This window comes from Lepisosteus platostomus, chromosome 14 (assembly GCF_059453375.1).
Source record: "Lepisosteus platostomus isolate fLepPlt1 chromosome 14, fLepPlt1.hap1, whole genome shotgun sequence".
NCBI classification, from domain to species: domain Eukaryota; kingdom Metazoa; phylum Chordata; class Actinopteri; order Semionotiformes; family Lepisosteidae; genus Lepisosteus; species Lepisosteus platostomus.
Genome location: NC_142624.1, coordinates 22,100,026 through 22,115,572, shown reverse-complemented (window position 1 = coordinate 22,115,572; position 15,547 = coordinate 22,100,026). Strand labels below are relative to the sequence as shown.

The following is a 15,547-nucleotide window of genomic DNA, read 5'->3' as shown; positions in this document are numbered from 1 at the left end:
TAATCACAGGGCTGCCTTCCCAGCAGAGCCAGTGGCATTGGCCTTATCTGGAGAGGGCTCCACTGCAGGTTTTGTGTGAAAGGACCTGCATCCTGTAGAAACTGTTTATTTAGTAGCGCTATGAATGTATTCCTTTGCACTTTCAAGTAACACAATTCCTGCGCATTTTCTTTAAGCCTGAAGCTAAATCAGCCAAGTGATCCCATTGAAATTAAGATGTGCAAAACCTGTGGCATTTATATATCCCATCTTTGTTGTTGGACGGCTTCCAGAGCTTGTCCTCAGCATTTCCAGAGCTGAATTAATAATTTCTGTCACATGAACTTGTTGAACTAATTCTAATTGTAATTGCATTTCCGTCGAGCGTAAATATCAGCTCTTTCACACCACGGTCCCGGTGTTTGCTACCTGCAAAGGCTTCCCCTTAACAAATGGGTCTTGACAGACACAGCATTATTTTTTGGGTCTTTTTTTTTTGGGTATTTAGTAACGACATTTGCAATTCGCTTAATTATCTGGGTGACCTTTTCCTTCTGCTTCCTGTAACAAGAAAAGTATGTATTTACTGCTTCTGTGGCAGCTTAACAATCACGAAATGCACTGGGGAATGCCACATGGACATGGCAAATTATTCTGAAAAAATCAACTGAGTAATTGCCTGGTGTGAAAGAAAAGGGAAAAATGGAAAGCCTAATGAAAGAAAACCTGACACTAATTTTGGAATTATGACAGTTTACAGGATTGGTCCCCTTGGAGTATTTGTGTGTGTGAGTTTCAGATAGTTTGAATTCTTAAATTCTTAAACCTTATGCTCAGATTATAATTTATAGCTATCTAAATTGTGGTTGGGACAAAGTGTGATTTTTGTTTTGGTAAAAAAATTAAAAATGCACTTTTAAGCACAGTTTTGAGTAATATGTAAGTACTGGTTAGCACACAGCGGCCCTGGGTTCAATCCCCAGGGTGCTGTCTGTGTGGAGATCCTATGTTTTCACCGTGTTCTCGTGGGTTTCCTCTGGGTGCTCCAGTTTCCTCTCACAGGTGAAGGACTTACTGGTAGGTTAGTTGGCTTGTGGGAAAGTTGGCCCTATGATCTCCATAGTGCTCGTAGTATGACCTTTGCTTTGGTCTGCATTGTCTTGGTGAGCTTGAGCACAGAAGAGCCATCCTTTTGTCATAGCATAGAACTATCCAATATTTAGGAAAATGACATGGGGTACTATAAAACCAAAAAGTGTATGTAACTGTATTGTTTGCGGTAATAGTAAGATCTTTAATGGCGTTTAGCTTGAAGGAGGTACACAATCACCGGAGAAGTCATTTTGCGCATTCCTGCATCGAGTGAGGGGGTGAATTATTATGTAACAATTTCTTTTTTTAGTTTGGCTAAGGATCCATAAGTAGTATGCCAGATAAGGAAATATTTTTGTCCCCAATTTATTTTTTCTTCTTGGAATTCTTCGTGTTTTACCCTGAAATCTGAATTTATTGTTTTTTTTAATGCAGCGAGCTGTCTGCTTGTGTAATCAGTCATTAGTCTTTGAGATACTCACTCATCATTTGTATCCAAAGCCAAGATGTGCTGAACCCCAGCACACAGACAAGTCATGCAAAGTTCCATTGAGACAGCCATTTGAGACTTAGCATGTGCCTCTAGACATGTGTCTTTTTAATGGTGACCTTCGCATCTGTTTTGGTATGAGATGCTAAAAAGTTGAATTTACTCCTGAAAGCTTTTTACTGCTGAAATTGATCGTTTTTATTACATACTACAAATGGTAGTATTCTGTGGTGAAAATGCAGAAAGATACAGGTATCAGAAAGCAGAAAGATACAGGTATTGTGAGTTTTGAAAATTATGTGGATTAAACTGTACTGTTTGGTATTTTGACATACACCGTGGATCAGTGCATTCCTTTAAGCATCTTTTTCAGCCTCATAGTTTTATTTCCTTTTAGATGGTTGATATACTAATGTAATCATGTCTTGACAGTAGCATTGCAGACCTCACAAGCTATGTGAGCTTAGGCCTGGTCAGTACTAGGCTCTTGTACAGTACATTTAAGTAAAATATTGTTTTTGCTGTAAGTATTGTTGTCAGAGCAGTTGTTGTCGGATCAAAATATATCCATCCATTTTCTAACCGCTTTATCCAATTTAGAATCCCAGGGGAGCCAAAGCTAATCTCGGCAAATGGTGACAAGGCAGGATACATTCAAACTTCACGCAGATAGCACCCTAGCAATTAAAAACAGGGCCCCAGCACATGAAGGCATGCTAACCACTGACCCACTGTGCCACCCCAGAATACATCCATCCATTCCCTTTTAAGGGCTTAACCCAGTACAGGGCCATGGTGACCCAGGCAGTGGACATGAGGCAAGATGCCATTACACATCGATGGAGGGGACAGTTGTGACATGCTAGTTCATCTAGACACCATGCATTTGGGATGTGCTGCATCAGGCCAAACATGCAAGTTGAATCCCAAAGACACCCCAGGCTGGTATTGAACCCTAGACCCAAGAGCTGTGAAGCTGCAACTTTTATCAACGCCACCACCACCACCATGCTGCCTATGGTCCAGAATTTCTAATAGAGTGCGCCGGTAGGGTAAATGCCTTGGCACAGGAGGACCCATCCCAAATTAATCCCAGTGCCGAATACTCCGTCAGATCCCATTGCTGTCTTCAAAAGAGTAGTGTCTTGCTTTTTCACCAGATCTGCTTCTGAATGTGGATTTTAGTGTATAATGGCTGCCATACATCACCCAGGTGGGTGCTACACTTGTGTGGTGAAGGAAGTCCCCTTCGGTATGTGAATCATGTTGGGATCCCTTGGGATGAAAAGCACTGTACAAATTCAATCAATTAACATTGCTAATGATTTATGTCAAAAAGTCAGTGATCTTCTCTTTGAAAAGAAGTGTCTCCCTTTAGCACTGAAGATTTGATGAAGCATCAGTAGAATTGCCTATCAGCCTGTTGTTTCAGTGGTTCTAGAAATGTCATGCTGCTCATATCGTGTTAATACATAGAATTGTTGTAATTTTTTGTGTATCACAAGGTGTGAGCAACCCTTTGTCTCCACTTTAATATTAAAGAACTATACCTCAAAACACAGACGCTTCTTGTTACCTTTTTTTATTTGCCGTACAGATACATTTCAGTGATGATGCTTTACATTTATACAGTAGGTGTAAACAGTACTGATAATTACATCAGTAAATTGACTTGGACGGTGTAACATGGTGTCAGCCCCTGGAAGGATAACGTTAGATTAGAAAAACTGGTAGCAATGCTAAGAATTATGAGTCTTGAGAGATTCTTAAAATTGTATCGGAGACAAGCGTAAGCATAATTCCATATGACTAGATAAAGTGCAAGGTAAAGCAAATTGAAAATAAATTTCTGTTTGTACACAACTCTGAGGCATGTTACAAAAAGCTTGTAAACTTTTAGGCTGTCGGAGTATGTGTACAACATTGCATTCTTATTTAAAATGTTTGTTTATGGATAACTGCTTTACTCTTAATTCGATTTGTGTGCATTTTTATATTGATTTTTTTTATTTCTCTTTCTATGGGAATGACATTAACAAATGCGTTTGGGTCACTTAACTTCATAACACATCTGTTGTTGTAAAAAATTCCCAAAAAGCTTTTTGCAGTAATTTGAACCCACTTATCTCTGTGCCTACAGACGTTAATGACCCTGCAGTCCAAGTAATACAGATGCTCTGGCATTGGTCAGAGCAGAATAATAGTCTTCATTCAGTCTTTTGCAGTCAGTGAAAGCAATCATCTGTGTTCTCGTAATTAAACTTGTTGTAATGGCAAAGTATCCACAATGTAACTGGTTATTGTAAAAGTTTCTGTACAATCAATTAGAAAGTTCATTAAAATCTCTAATTAAAATGTGCTCCTGTCCACCAGCTGCCAAGCTTGTTAATTTAAAATTGTTTGCCACTACGTACAACATACGGCAGTTCATTGAGTAATTTGGAACCAGTTCCTATTTCTGCAGCTTACTTGTGCTTCCAACACACTGCCAACAGGGCTGTTGTCATAGCAGGTTTTAGCAGCTTGGCAACAGCATTGTTGAGAGATGACAAATTTGTTCTGATTGTGCATTGAAAACTTAATTAATTGCTGAAATTTGGGCTGCAAGTAAACAGTGCACAATTTGTTTATTTTGAAACGTCCTGATGGATTATAATACATGATGACATTTTATAGGCATGTGATAAAATTTGGGTGAGATGGTGTAGGGGTTATTCAAGGCTGATGGAAAAGGACACTGTTTTTAGTTTCTCTGAAAAGGTAATAAAGGAAAATGTATTTATAATTAAAAACCGACTTTGTAAATTGTATTTTTAATAATAGATGTAGGCTTTCATTAGAGCATATCTTAGAACGACTATCGTCGCTGCTCATCAGTATATGCAGTAATGCAAAGTACTTCATAAAAGAATCTATATGAATCAATAGAAGGGTTAACACAAATATATGTGTTAATGTGACTAGCTGGTGGTCCCACTGACACAGAGGTGCCTTGGAATAGTTAGATAATTAAATTGAAAGAAGCACACTAGATCTATAGCTCTTTAGCAATGCTGCGTAATTTTCGTGTCAATCATTTTTACTTTGGCTTACATTTACAGCATTTTATTTTGTTTTTACAGATTGCTATAAGCGGTTATGTTCCAAAACCAGGCTCAGATTACACTGTGACTGGCTTCAGTAACCCTGACAGAACTTTCATTTTTGTGAATCACAGACCGGTCCGTCAGAAAGAAATTCTTAAGGTAAAAGACTACATTCAGCATACGGCTGTTCATTCAATAATTTGGAACCAGTTCATATTTCGGCAGCTCACTTCTGCTTCCATCACAATGCCAGCAGAGGCAGTTGTCATAGCAGATTTTAGCAGCTTGGCAACAGCATTGTTGAAAGATGACACATTTTTTCTGATTGTGCTTTGAAAACTTACATACATACAAACCAGTATGCATGTATTAATCACATAATACTAAGCAGGGTATTACTGTATGTGTACTCACCTGCACTGACTCTTGTTTAAGCACTCTTGCTTAATATCATGATTATGAGGCAGCAGTGTGGAAGAGTGGTTAAGGACTGGATTTGGAACTGGGTATTGGTTCAGACTGTGGGATATGATTGAGCAATCAACTTCGATCCCTTCAGTAAAGTACCCTGATGTATAAATGGGTAAAATATGCATGTCACTTTCAATAAAACACAAATAAATTAATAATATTAGTTTACTTGAAATATTATATTTCTTCTTTCGCTGTGCTGAGTACAAATATATTTTAAAAAATCATTTTTGTGTAATTTCTAGTCATTTTTCTTTCTTCTACAGACACAAGCTCCCAACTTTAATCTCAGCATCACATTGTTCTCCATGTATGTCTGTTTTCATAGCATTCTACCATGTTAACTTGATTGATTCTGTTCCTGGTTAAATGTGCAGCTCGTCAGACAGCACTACAACTCGCAGTCCAGTACAGAGTCGTCCCGTGGCCGATACCCTGTGATGATGATGAACATTGTCGTCCCTCCCTCTGCGGTTGATGTGAACCTCACTCCTGATAAAACTACAGTCATGCTCCATAACAAGGTATAACTTGTGCTCTTTCAGTTTGTATGTTCTTGCTTAAGAATGTTGAAGTATATTTACAATTTACAAGGTTCTCACAAATGGTTTTAGTGCTTAAGTAGGACTTTTCAACAGATTGTGAAAGCAGGTTATGAGTTTGGTCATTTGTATTGCGGCAGTGCCAAGATTCTGGTCTTGCTTGGCACCGTCTAAGAGCTTTATGTTTATTTTTTGGTCTGAAAAATTACATTTTGTGTTGATCTGTTTTGCCTCTTTGTTCCGTTAAAGCAATTCCTACTGAATATTTTCTTTATACATGGCAAACTCCTGCTTTAACTGTCACTACTGAGCTGATTATGTTTGAATAATATAGGATGATAAGGACATTATCATATCCTGATTTAATTCTTCATTATGTGGGAATCACATTAAACCTACTGTCTTGAACACATGACCTGGGCAGCTGGGTAGCACTTAATTGTTAAAGAGTATAAAATTTGCTTGGGCGATTTTCTTCCTCTTCAATGATATGTTAGGCAGTTTTCATTTATTTCTTCTGAAAGCTACTTCATTATGTTGGCTAAAATGTCAAACTATAAACCACATTTGTAAATCCAAGTAAAGTGAACTCTTTACTTAACCAAGAGAATGATCCTTCCTTTTGCTTTTAATTTAAGTCCCAATTTAGGAGAAGGTGTTTTGTTTTGGGACACTTCAGTATAGTGGATGGAAATAATTAAATCCCTCTTTCTATTTCCCTAGGAAGCAGTTTTTATAGCTGTGGAGTCCATGTTGATGTCAATATATGTCTCCTCCTCGAATACAGTGCCTGCAGACATTAGTGGAACAGACGAGCAGACATCTACCCAAAAAACAGATCTTCTCAATGGCTTGGAGGTTACTTCTGGAGGTTCTTCTTCGACTTACAACAGTGGGGAACACACTGATCTTGAAAAGGTGCAGAAGAGCTTCATACAACATGAGCAGACAGGATCACATGATAAAGTCTCACAACATGCCTCTGACGTGTTCAATAAGACTGCTCAGGATGAGATGCTAGATGGCACTTCATCAGCTTCCGATGGCTGTCAGGTCAATAAGAACTACTGTGAGTTTGGCGTGTCTTTCTCACTAACTGATGAGAGCACACTCGCACATACCCAGCAAGAACACAGTTTGAACAGCGCAGGTGATCTTGATGCTCCAAGGACTCCTGACAATTCAAATGGCTCAGATGGAATAAAAGATGGTTTTGAGATAACCGCTGAAAACTGGAGCAAGGGTCATGCTTTTAAAGACCCTATAACGAGTGAGTGGCTGGAGCCGGTAAAAATTCATGTGCCTAATGAAAAAGGAAGTGAGCACAAGTCCGATAACAGCCAAGGAACCTCTGAAGCCAATGCAAAGACGAGCAAGAACCCATGCAAAAATGCAGTGACAGAGAAAATGGCAAAAGTCACTGCCTACGACTTGATAAGCAATCGAACTGTCCGGCAGCCTATGTCCGCTAGTGCAATTTTTGAGCAGGAGATGCGGCCACGGATTCTCGAAGAGAATCCAAAGTCCAGCCTGCAAGACATTACCGGTGCTGTTGAAGGGATGTGGAAAAACCTGAGGGAAGAAGAGAAAAAGAAGTAAGATTCCAGATTTCACCTTTGAACCAATATTTTCCATTCCTTGTGACTCACTAGGTAAAAAAAAGACATATCACCTGCCTTTATAAAATATAGCGTGGAAAATCTTTTTGGCTTGTCCCTTGTTCTACCCTGATGGTGAATTGTTGATATGAGGTATGTTTATCTTTTCCAGACCACTGCGTCTGACTATTAGGTTAGATGCTCAATATTTTCCAGTCTTGAAACAGGTTTTCTGTGTTATAAAACATCGTAACGTTTTTTTTTTCCAACATTCTATGCATTTTGTATACTTCAAGGCTGCGTTAATCTTCATCTCTGTGACAGCAGTGACTTAGTATGTGTTCATATTCTGTTCAATCAGTTATTCGAACTAAAAAGAGCCCAGTAGATGTTTGGTTGTAGGTTTAATTTAGTGCGCCCAGGCATAACGATCCTCATTCTATGCTATGAATTTGCTGTAGTGACAGAGTTTGAAGTTGCCAGCTTTGTAATGCCAATGAAGAAGCTGCAAGTATGTGATATATTCAAGGTGGAACATATACATCTGCACCATTCCAAAATGTCTGTTCTAGACTGAACAAAAATAACTGATAGCGGGATAAGGAGTGGTGACTATATTATTTTTATTTACATAATGTGAAAAGATATTGTAATGAGGAAGTTGCCGTTTTAATTGAAATGGCCCTCCAGCATATTCTTCAGTTTTTAGGAAAACAATAAAATCATGGATGGTCTGCACTTAACCTGGTAATTCCAGCTAAAAGTCTTATTGAAAATTCTTATCTTTAGACAGATAAACTGTCCTAGTAGAGAACAATCCTTCAGTTCAACTTTAAAAAAGTGCTTTGATTTCCCTTTTCCTCACTTTCCCATTAATTTGATATTCTGGCTAAAGATTGGCATAGACGACTATAATACACATCCTAATTGTTTGAAGCACTTTAAGGAGTCAAAGGAGTGCATGAAAAAGGCTTTTGCTTAACACCCCTCAGTGTACTAGTGCATTATTACAGTATGAAATAGTATAAATACAATCTCATGCTTGGCCGTTTTTGTCCTGTAGTTATATGTAGGAACCTGATGTCTTCCCCTGTTAACATATGGGTTGATCTTCTTTAATTCTACATGCCTTTTATCTTCACTGTGTTTTGAAAACTTGTAACCAAGGATCTTTTCAATACACTGGAGGAGATGCTGACACCAGCATCCCTTGTGTCCTCTTTCTGGGCTCCTGAAACCATGCTAGGTAGAGTCAATACTGAGTCCCAGACAATGGCAGGGAACAAACACTAATGAGCACCCTTATCACTGATCACTTTTGTTTTTGTTTCAAACCCTGTTGACTCATTAGTTGTTTTTGTGACTCTCCTTTGCCTGGGAGGACAGAAGGCAGAGAGGTTTGGTGGAAGGTGTTGGTGTTACATTGATTTACTTGTTTTAACACTGTGAGATGTTGGGCTGGGATGGAAATAGCTGTGTCTGATGATGGGAGGAGAGCTCATCCTGTTTTGTCCAGTTTGGCATGTGTGGTCTGTGGTCCCTAGGTTGAATACTTTGGTAGGATCCTCTAAGCTGATGTAGGCTATTTTACCATTATCAGATTGCAACATTAACTGATGACTGACACTGTGAGATGGTGAGTTTGTGACTATACAACAGGCTTTGAGAAGACATGGGATATGTTCAGCTACCAATATGATGCTAAATGGGGAAAGAGTTTGCCAGTATGCTAGAGACACAACAGTTTATCATTGTGAAACATGCCAACATTGGAAAGCTATTGCTTTCTGCAAACTTGTTATCCTTCTGAATTCAGCTGTGGAAGAATAGTACAAACATTTCTACATGCCATAATGAACACCATTTTGTAACAGTTCTGATTAAAACTGGACCAAGAGGGTATCTCCTGTGGAGTAGGATTATGCATCTGCCATCTGGGAAGGTCAGTTTTCTGTATTAAATAGTATTAGCATAGCAGAGTCAGACTTGTTTTGGATAGTAGATGGTATCTTACAAATTGTACTCAAGGATGCAAGAGATGTTGCTCAGAACCCATTGATTCACCTTTTCTAACAATCAAATAAGACGGTGGAAGTACCCAGGGACTAATCTAGTACGCTTCCATAAAAAAAAAAACTGAATCAACTTATTAGAGACCATTAATTTTGAAGTCTTTTACAGGTAAAGTTATGAAAATGATTATAAGAATGAAATTCTTCTTAGAGGATAATTTAAATGTCAATAATGTCCTAGAAAACAGTCAACATGGAATGGCTATACTGGTTGTAATGGTTATAAACCTGTTAAAATGGTTAAAAACAAGAGGTCATTCAGCCCATTTGGTAGTGAGTACCTAATTGATCCCAGAAGCTCATCCAGCTGTTTTTTGAAAAAGCCTTGGTATCAGCTTGGGTAGCTTGTTCCACAACCTTTTGGATACCTGTTTTCAGTTTTAAATGTACTTTCCCTTGGTTTCTTCTGAGAAAAAGACCACTGAGCTGAATTTGTAAAGGATTTTGAATTCTTGTATTAGGTCCTTAGTTCCTTAAGCCTGTCTGTGCAAGACATTCCTTTAAGCCTCTGAATGTTGCTCTTTTAGGGACTTTTTCCAGACCAGCAATGACTTGGTGACCACGACTTGTACACAATATCCTAAATGAGGCCTTACTAGTGCACTATACAATGGTAACATAACATCTCTTAACTTCATTTCTACAATTGCTTACCCACGTTGTCCAGAAGATGTAAATGATGTGTCAACAAAAAAAATCTAAGCTATTTTCCTAGATAGCCTCTGGACATTATAACCTTTCAAACTAAAGAACAAATTAATTAAATAGCAAATCCTGAAACAGTAAAAACTGATCTTGATTCCTTATCATATTTCTGTGTTTCTTTTTGATGAATTCACTAATGGTATCCATGCTTCAGAAACATGCCTCATATTATGATAAACGCTTACAATGACAATTGCATAATTTTTACTGGATTTTAATTGGCAAGAATGTGAAACCTTAAGTAGTAGATCAGGAACTGTAACTTCAGTTTCCACAGGCATTTACACCCCCATCCCCCGCCTTTGGCTACAGGTAGCAGATGTTTTTTATCTTAACAGTTTCTGCACATTTTCTTGTATATGATTTATTACTTGTCCCTAGGAGCACTTAGATTCACCAGAGTAAATTGAATCAAGGTTCCATATGTGAATTGAGCAAATTTAATTAGTTACAACTGGTGACCTTTTCACTAAACCTATTTTCCACCACGCCTGCAAGTAATTGATTCTGAATGTTCATGTAAGAAGTGCTTATCTTTAAAAGCTTAATTTACGACTGTTAAAGATTACACTAAACTAATAGCGTGAGGTTACGAGCTGACTCCAAATCTTCAGCATATTTTGTTTACTTTGTAAACTGGATTAATGAACATCGCATACACAAATGAAAACTTACCGAATTTTGGGAAAGCCTCTTCATTCTTTGCCTGGATACACATTTACTGTATGAAGCACAGATTCTCAACTTAAATGAACAGTGTTCCCAGTGTGTATTTAGCTTGCACAGTTTATTTACAGTTAGATTCTGTAATGTGATCTCTCTATATGGAGATTGTTATATGTAAGAACTAGAAAGGGTTAAAAAATGGAAAGTATAAAGAACAGATTGTTCATAAGCATTAGTATATCAAACAGAAAAGCATACCACACATATGCCAAAAATATGACGTTTTTATTGGGTGGCATAAAAATGCCGTATCTTCGAATTTTTGCTCATTCAGAAACAATTTAGGGTTTACTGGGGACAAATTTTTAACATAGCAAATTAGCCACAAATTGAAAATGGAACAGACTGGACAGAGTTCTCTGGCCTTTCCAAAAAAGGAATACAGTTGTTAAGGCAAAAACAAAAATGTACTCCGTTCTTCAGACTTTGTCTGGAGAATTTATTGTGACGTGCTTAATTTCACAGAAAGAGTCAGCCTCTTTGGGTAATGAAGAATCGCATCACTGTGAAACAATATTGACATCTCTGCTGCTTGCAGTCTAAATGAGCAGGATTAATTCCATCCAAAAGCATGCATACAAATAGCAATGTTTCGATCTAGCAGAATATTAATCACATAGCTATTTCTTTACAAATAATATACACGTGGCATTTTTAAACATCTTGAGAAAAGTTACAAAAAAGACAAGGATATTCTGCCATTCTAGATTATCTAGCTAGTAGCTAATTGATCTGAGGATCTCATTCAGCCATTTCTTTGAAAGAAGCCAGGGTATTCGCTTCAATAGCATAGTTAGGAAATTGTTCCCTACCCTCACAACTCTTTGTAAAAAAGTGCCTTATTTTCTCAGTTTTAAATGCACTTCCACTTTGTTTCCATTTTTGTCTTCTGATCTTCATGTTTCACTGTTGACTTTGTCAATGTCTGAGAGGATTTTGAATAACTGAATCAGATCTTCCTTGTTGCCGTCTCTGTTCAGAACTAAAGAGGTTCAGTTCTTTTAGCCTGTCACTGTATACACTATACAACTATATACTATGTGTACATTCAACACAGTATACTAAGTGAGATCTTTTGTGAATAGAATGTTGTTTCCTTAAGTACAAGCTTTGAGGTTTTCTAACTTTCTCACAAGAGGGCAGTTTTTCTACTAGGGACCAAAGATATTATTGTCTTTTAGGTTAAGAGTGCCATTTTATAAAGCACATTTGCATTTTTGAAACATCTAATGAAAGGAAAGTCTCACTCTTATTGTGATAATTGTGGGATATTGGGGAATTGTGGAAAACCCGACAAATGGCAAACTGGCCAAAAACATATATCTGGCATGACTCAGACATGTAGTTGATAGGTGTTATAACATTACACGGGAAACTGAAACTTGTTTTAAAGTTTAAAGTAGTATTTAAACAGCTAATTAGTACTGATAATCAAACTGACTGAGCCCTTTTTATATTTTGACAGTAAGTATTGTCTCACCCTTTAACCCCTTAACGTAATTGTTTTATTTCGTGTTTTTGTTTTGTTACAGGTATTCGGACAAGGCTGAAAAGGACTTAGCCCGGTACAATTTACAAACTAAGAAGGCAACAGAGCAAGGTGGAAAAGAAGCAGAGAAGTGGAACAAGCTGGATTCACTTCCTAGCCGACCAGCAGTCCAGAACCGCAAGGTTTCCCTTCCCAACCAGCAGACGCTGGATGAGCTCTTTCAGTCTCGAGCCGAAAAGAAAGCCCGTTCCACGACACCCTTTAAACCCATTCTCTTTAGTATGAATTCTCTGAAACAGCGGATTAAGCTGTTATCAGAGGAACAGCAACAAAAGACGGAAGGCCTGCAGCTCGTAAACCGGCTGACTTCACACGGCACATGGGTTGTTTTATCTGGGAAAAAGCTCATGTTGTTAAATCCTTTTCGGGTGGAAGAAGCCTTGCTGTTTAAAAGACTTCTGGAGAATAATATACTTCCAGCAGTGAGCCTTCAGACACCTATACAGTTAACAGATGGGTAATATACTGCTTTTGGAATTTCCCATTGCATAAGAAAAATCTATGCTTTGATATATTACTTATTTAAGTTTTTAATGCTATAACAAATACAGTATCTCATGTACAGTACTTGCCCTGGGATCTGGGCTTTCATGGAAATTACACTAGGCTAAAATTGTATTTTAAAGATTGAGCTGGTCTTGTGCAGCGTTCCAATTTGTTTTAGTTTGTTGCCTTGGTTTGCTTTCTTGCAGCCTCCTCGGTGGAGCAGAATACACAGGTGTGCTCTTCGGCATGGAGAAGGAATGCCCAGGGTTAAACGGTGTGACCTACTTTTCAGATCCAAGACTCGTGGCAAATGGGTTTAAACTCCGACTGATTCCAGGTTTGCTGGACCTTAAGACTTATTTAATACAGAGCTCACTACCAGTCTAATCCTGCATCCATATTTCTGCTTTTTCTGAAATCAGATTAATATCAGAGGTAAATCTGTGGTGTTGAAAGTGGTAGAGTTCTGAATTAATTCTTACTTTATTCTTTATTACTCCAAGAGAGGAGTCTTTCCGGAGGTTGTCATACTCCAGTAGGAATGTAATTTTATTACACTTGCAGCATTTCCACTGAAACAAGTGTCCAACAACAGCAACATTTTGACATACAATACTTTTTGAATGTGTTTATCACGAGAGTATCATTAATTTCAAACTATGAAGGAATTAGTACAGAATGCCCTCTTTTAGATAGTTCTTATTCTTGTGAAAGACCTGAAGTTACAAATGGAGCATAAACTCCATTTCTTCTGCATCTTATTTTTCTTTGGTGAAAAGCATTAGTTCAGTTTTTTTGTTTTAAAAAAAAACTAGAGGATTTTAATGATTTTGTTCTTTGTTTTTGTTAACGTGGGTAATTTACACACATGCCGTACTGTTTACAACAAATCGTTCCCCTGAGAAAAAGCTCTTTTATTATTTCTCGATTCATGCTGTTTAAAGGTCTCAAGTATTGTCCATTTCAATTAAACAGAGGTTGGATCAATTGGACATCATTAATGTCATAGTTCACAAATAATTTAGAAATGTCAAACATAGGGGTTTGAATAAAAGGATTAAAATAAATTATTCTGACAGAATTGCTGTGTCAGTATTGGATTAACACCAGAAGAAAAAAATCTGCAGCTTTCCTAGAAACCGCTCCATCATATGGAACATATTTTAGGGGTTTAACCTTTGAAAGTGACAGTGCCTCAAATCTGAACTGTGCACCTGAGCTTTAAACACAGAATGGAGCCCTTGCCTCCTGCTTAATTTACACAGCAAAGTTAAACTTAAACCTGTCAGTTGCTACAATGTCAAAAGGTTGCACTTTAAACATCAGTGTTCTATGTAGAATGCCAGCATATGAAAGCAGTTAATAACATCTATTCTAAATTTTTGTATTATCCCTGTTGTGACCAAAATGCAGTCTTTTAAAGTTATCCATCCATCCATCCCTCTGTCCATTTTCTAACTGTCCAGTTCAAGATCAAGGTGGAGCCGGAACCTATCCGGACAAGCAACAGGCACATGGCACGATACACCATGAACGGGACGCAATTGCAATTGTGATTGTCCAGTTGTGCAGTCCATCGCAGTGAACACATACAGTAGACAGAACCACAGACATGCACGCACTCACACCAGGGCCAATTTTTCCAGAAACCAATGAACCCACCAGTATGTTTTTGGACTGTGGGAGGAAATGGAGAGTTTATTACAGATTTAAATCTGTTAAAGAAAATTGTAAGAAGACATAAAACACTTTATAATATTATTACAAAGAAAAGCTTCTGGTTACATTAATGGGGTGACAGAAAAGAAAAGGAAAGGATGTAGGTGAGGGTATCCTCAGAAATAAAAATGAGAAACTTTAAGCAATGAAGGAGTCATAACAGATAAAAATATCACTTGTGTTCTCCAAGGAACTAATTCACAACATGCCTCAGGCTGAGTAATGACAAAAGTTCTATATTAATATTAGCATTCACTTTAAAAAGTTAGAGGCATTACAAGTGTGAGAATCGAGTATTTGTATATTGATATGTTTCTTCTATAACATGTAGTGTTATGGAATTGATAATGGGATTCCAAGTGATAGGATTTATAAAGGGTAGGTCTTGTGTAACTAAATTTGTTAGACTTGTTAGAGCATACCGAGAACGGTCACATATCTCTGTGATCAATTTTATGGTCAATAAATAAACATGTTCAAGTAGGGGCATGCACCATCATGCCTTGGTTGCAAATGACCAAGTACAGGTTAATTCCATGCAGAAAAGTAGGAAGAAGAAACGCAATGTTTCGTCTGTTGAGCTTTCCTCAAGTCTGTGGTCTGCTTCAAACTATGAAGACTATTTAACTATTAACAAACTATTTAACAAACTAGTTTACTTTAAACTCAAAAAGATGGGGATTTATAACACAAAGCTAAAGCACAACCTAGTGTTTACAGACTATGTGTTTACAGATTAATATTAATTGTCCAGGACTCTTTCAGCTCATGGCAGCACATTGCCCGCTGTGACTTAACTGGCCTTGAAGCTCACGATGCTGTCCATGAGGGACACACTTCTCCTCCAATCAGCCTTGAACCTCCTACATATGCTTGCATTGCTTGTGAAATGTCAAAAATATGAACAGGCTGAAGGTGTGCAGGTTGTACTTATCTACCTGCACTCCGCACATTCTCCCATGTGCGGTAGCGCAGTTTTAAACACTTTATACTGGGCAAGCACATTGCACAAGTCCTTAATATGAATATGTG

The 15,547-nt window shown here is 37.8% G+C and overlaps 1 protein-coding gene across 4 annotated transcripts in view; it reads left to right on the top strand.

Moving 5' to 3' along the window:
• Nucleotides 1-15,547, top strand: part of pms1 (PMS1 homolog 1, mismatch repair system component) — a 33,495-nt gene that overhangs the window by 14,160 nt on the left and 3,788 nt on the right. For all 4 annotated transcript variants that reach the window (XM_088605045.1, XM_088605046.1, XM_088605048.1 and 1 more), the window contains 5 exons: nucleotides 4,684-4,806; nucleotides 5,496-5,642; nucleotides 6,384-7,255; nucleotides 12,294-12,767; nucleotides 13,003-13,133. In XM_088605045.1, coding sequence (XP_088461171.1) covers nucleotides 4,684-4,806; nucleotides 5,496-5,642; nucleotides 6,384-7,255; nucleotides 12,294-12,767; nucleotides 13,003-13,133 — 1,747 coding nt within the window. The remainder of the gene's footprint in view (nucleotides 1-4,683; nucleotides 4,807-5,495; nucleotides 5,643-6,383; nucleotides 7,256-12,293; nucleotides 12,768-13,002; nucleotides 13,134-15,547) is intronic.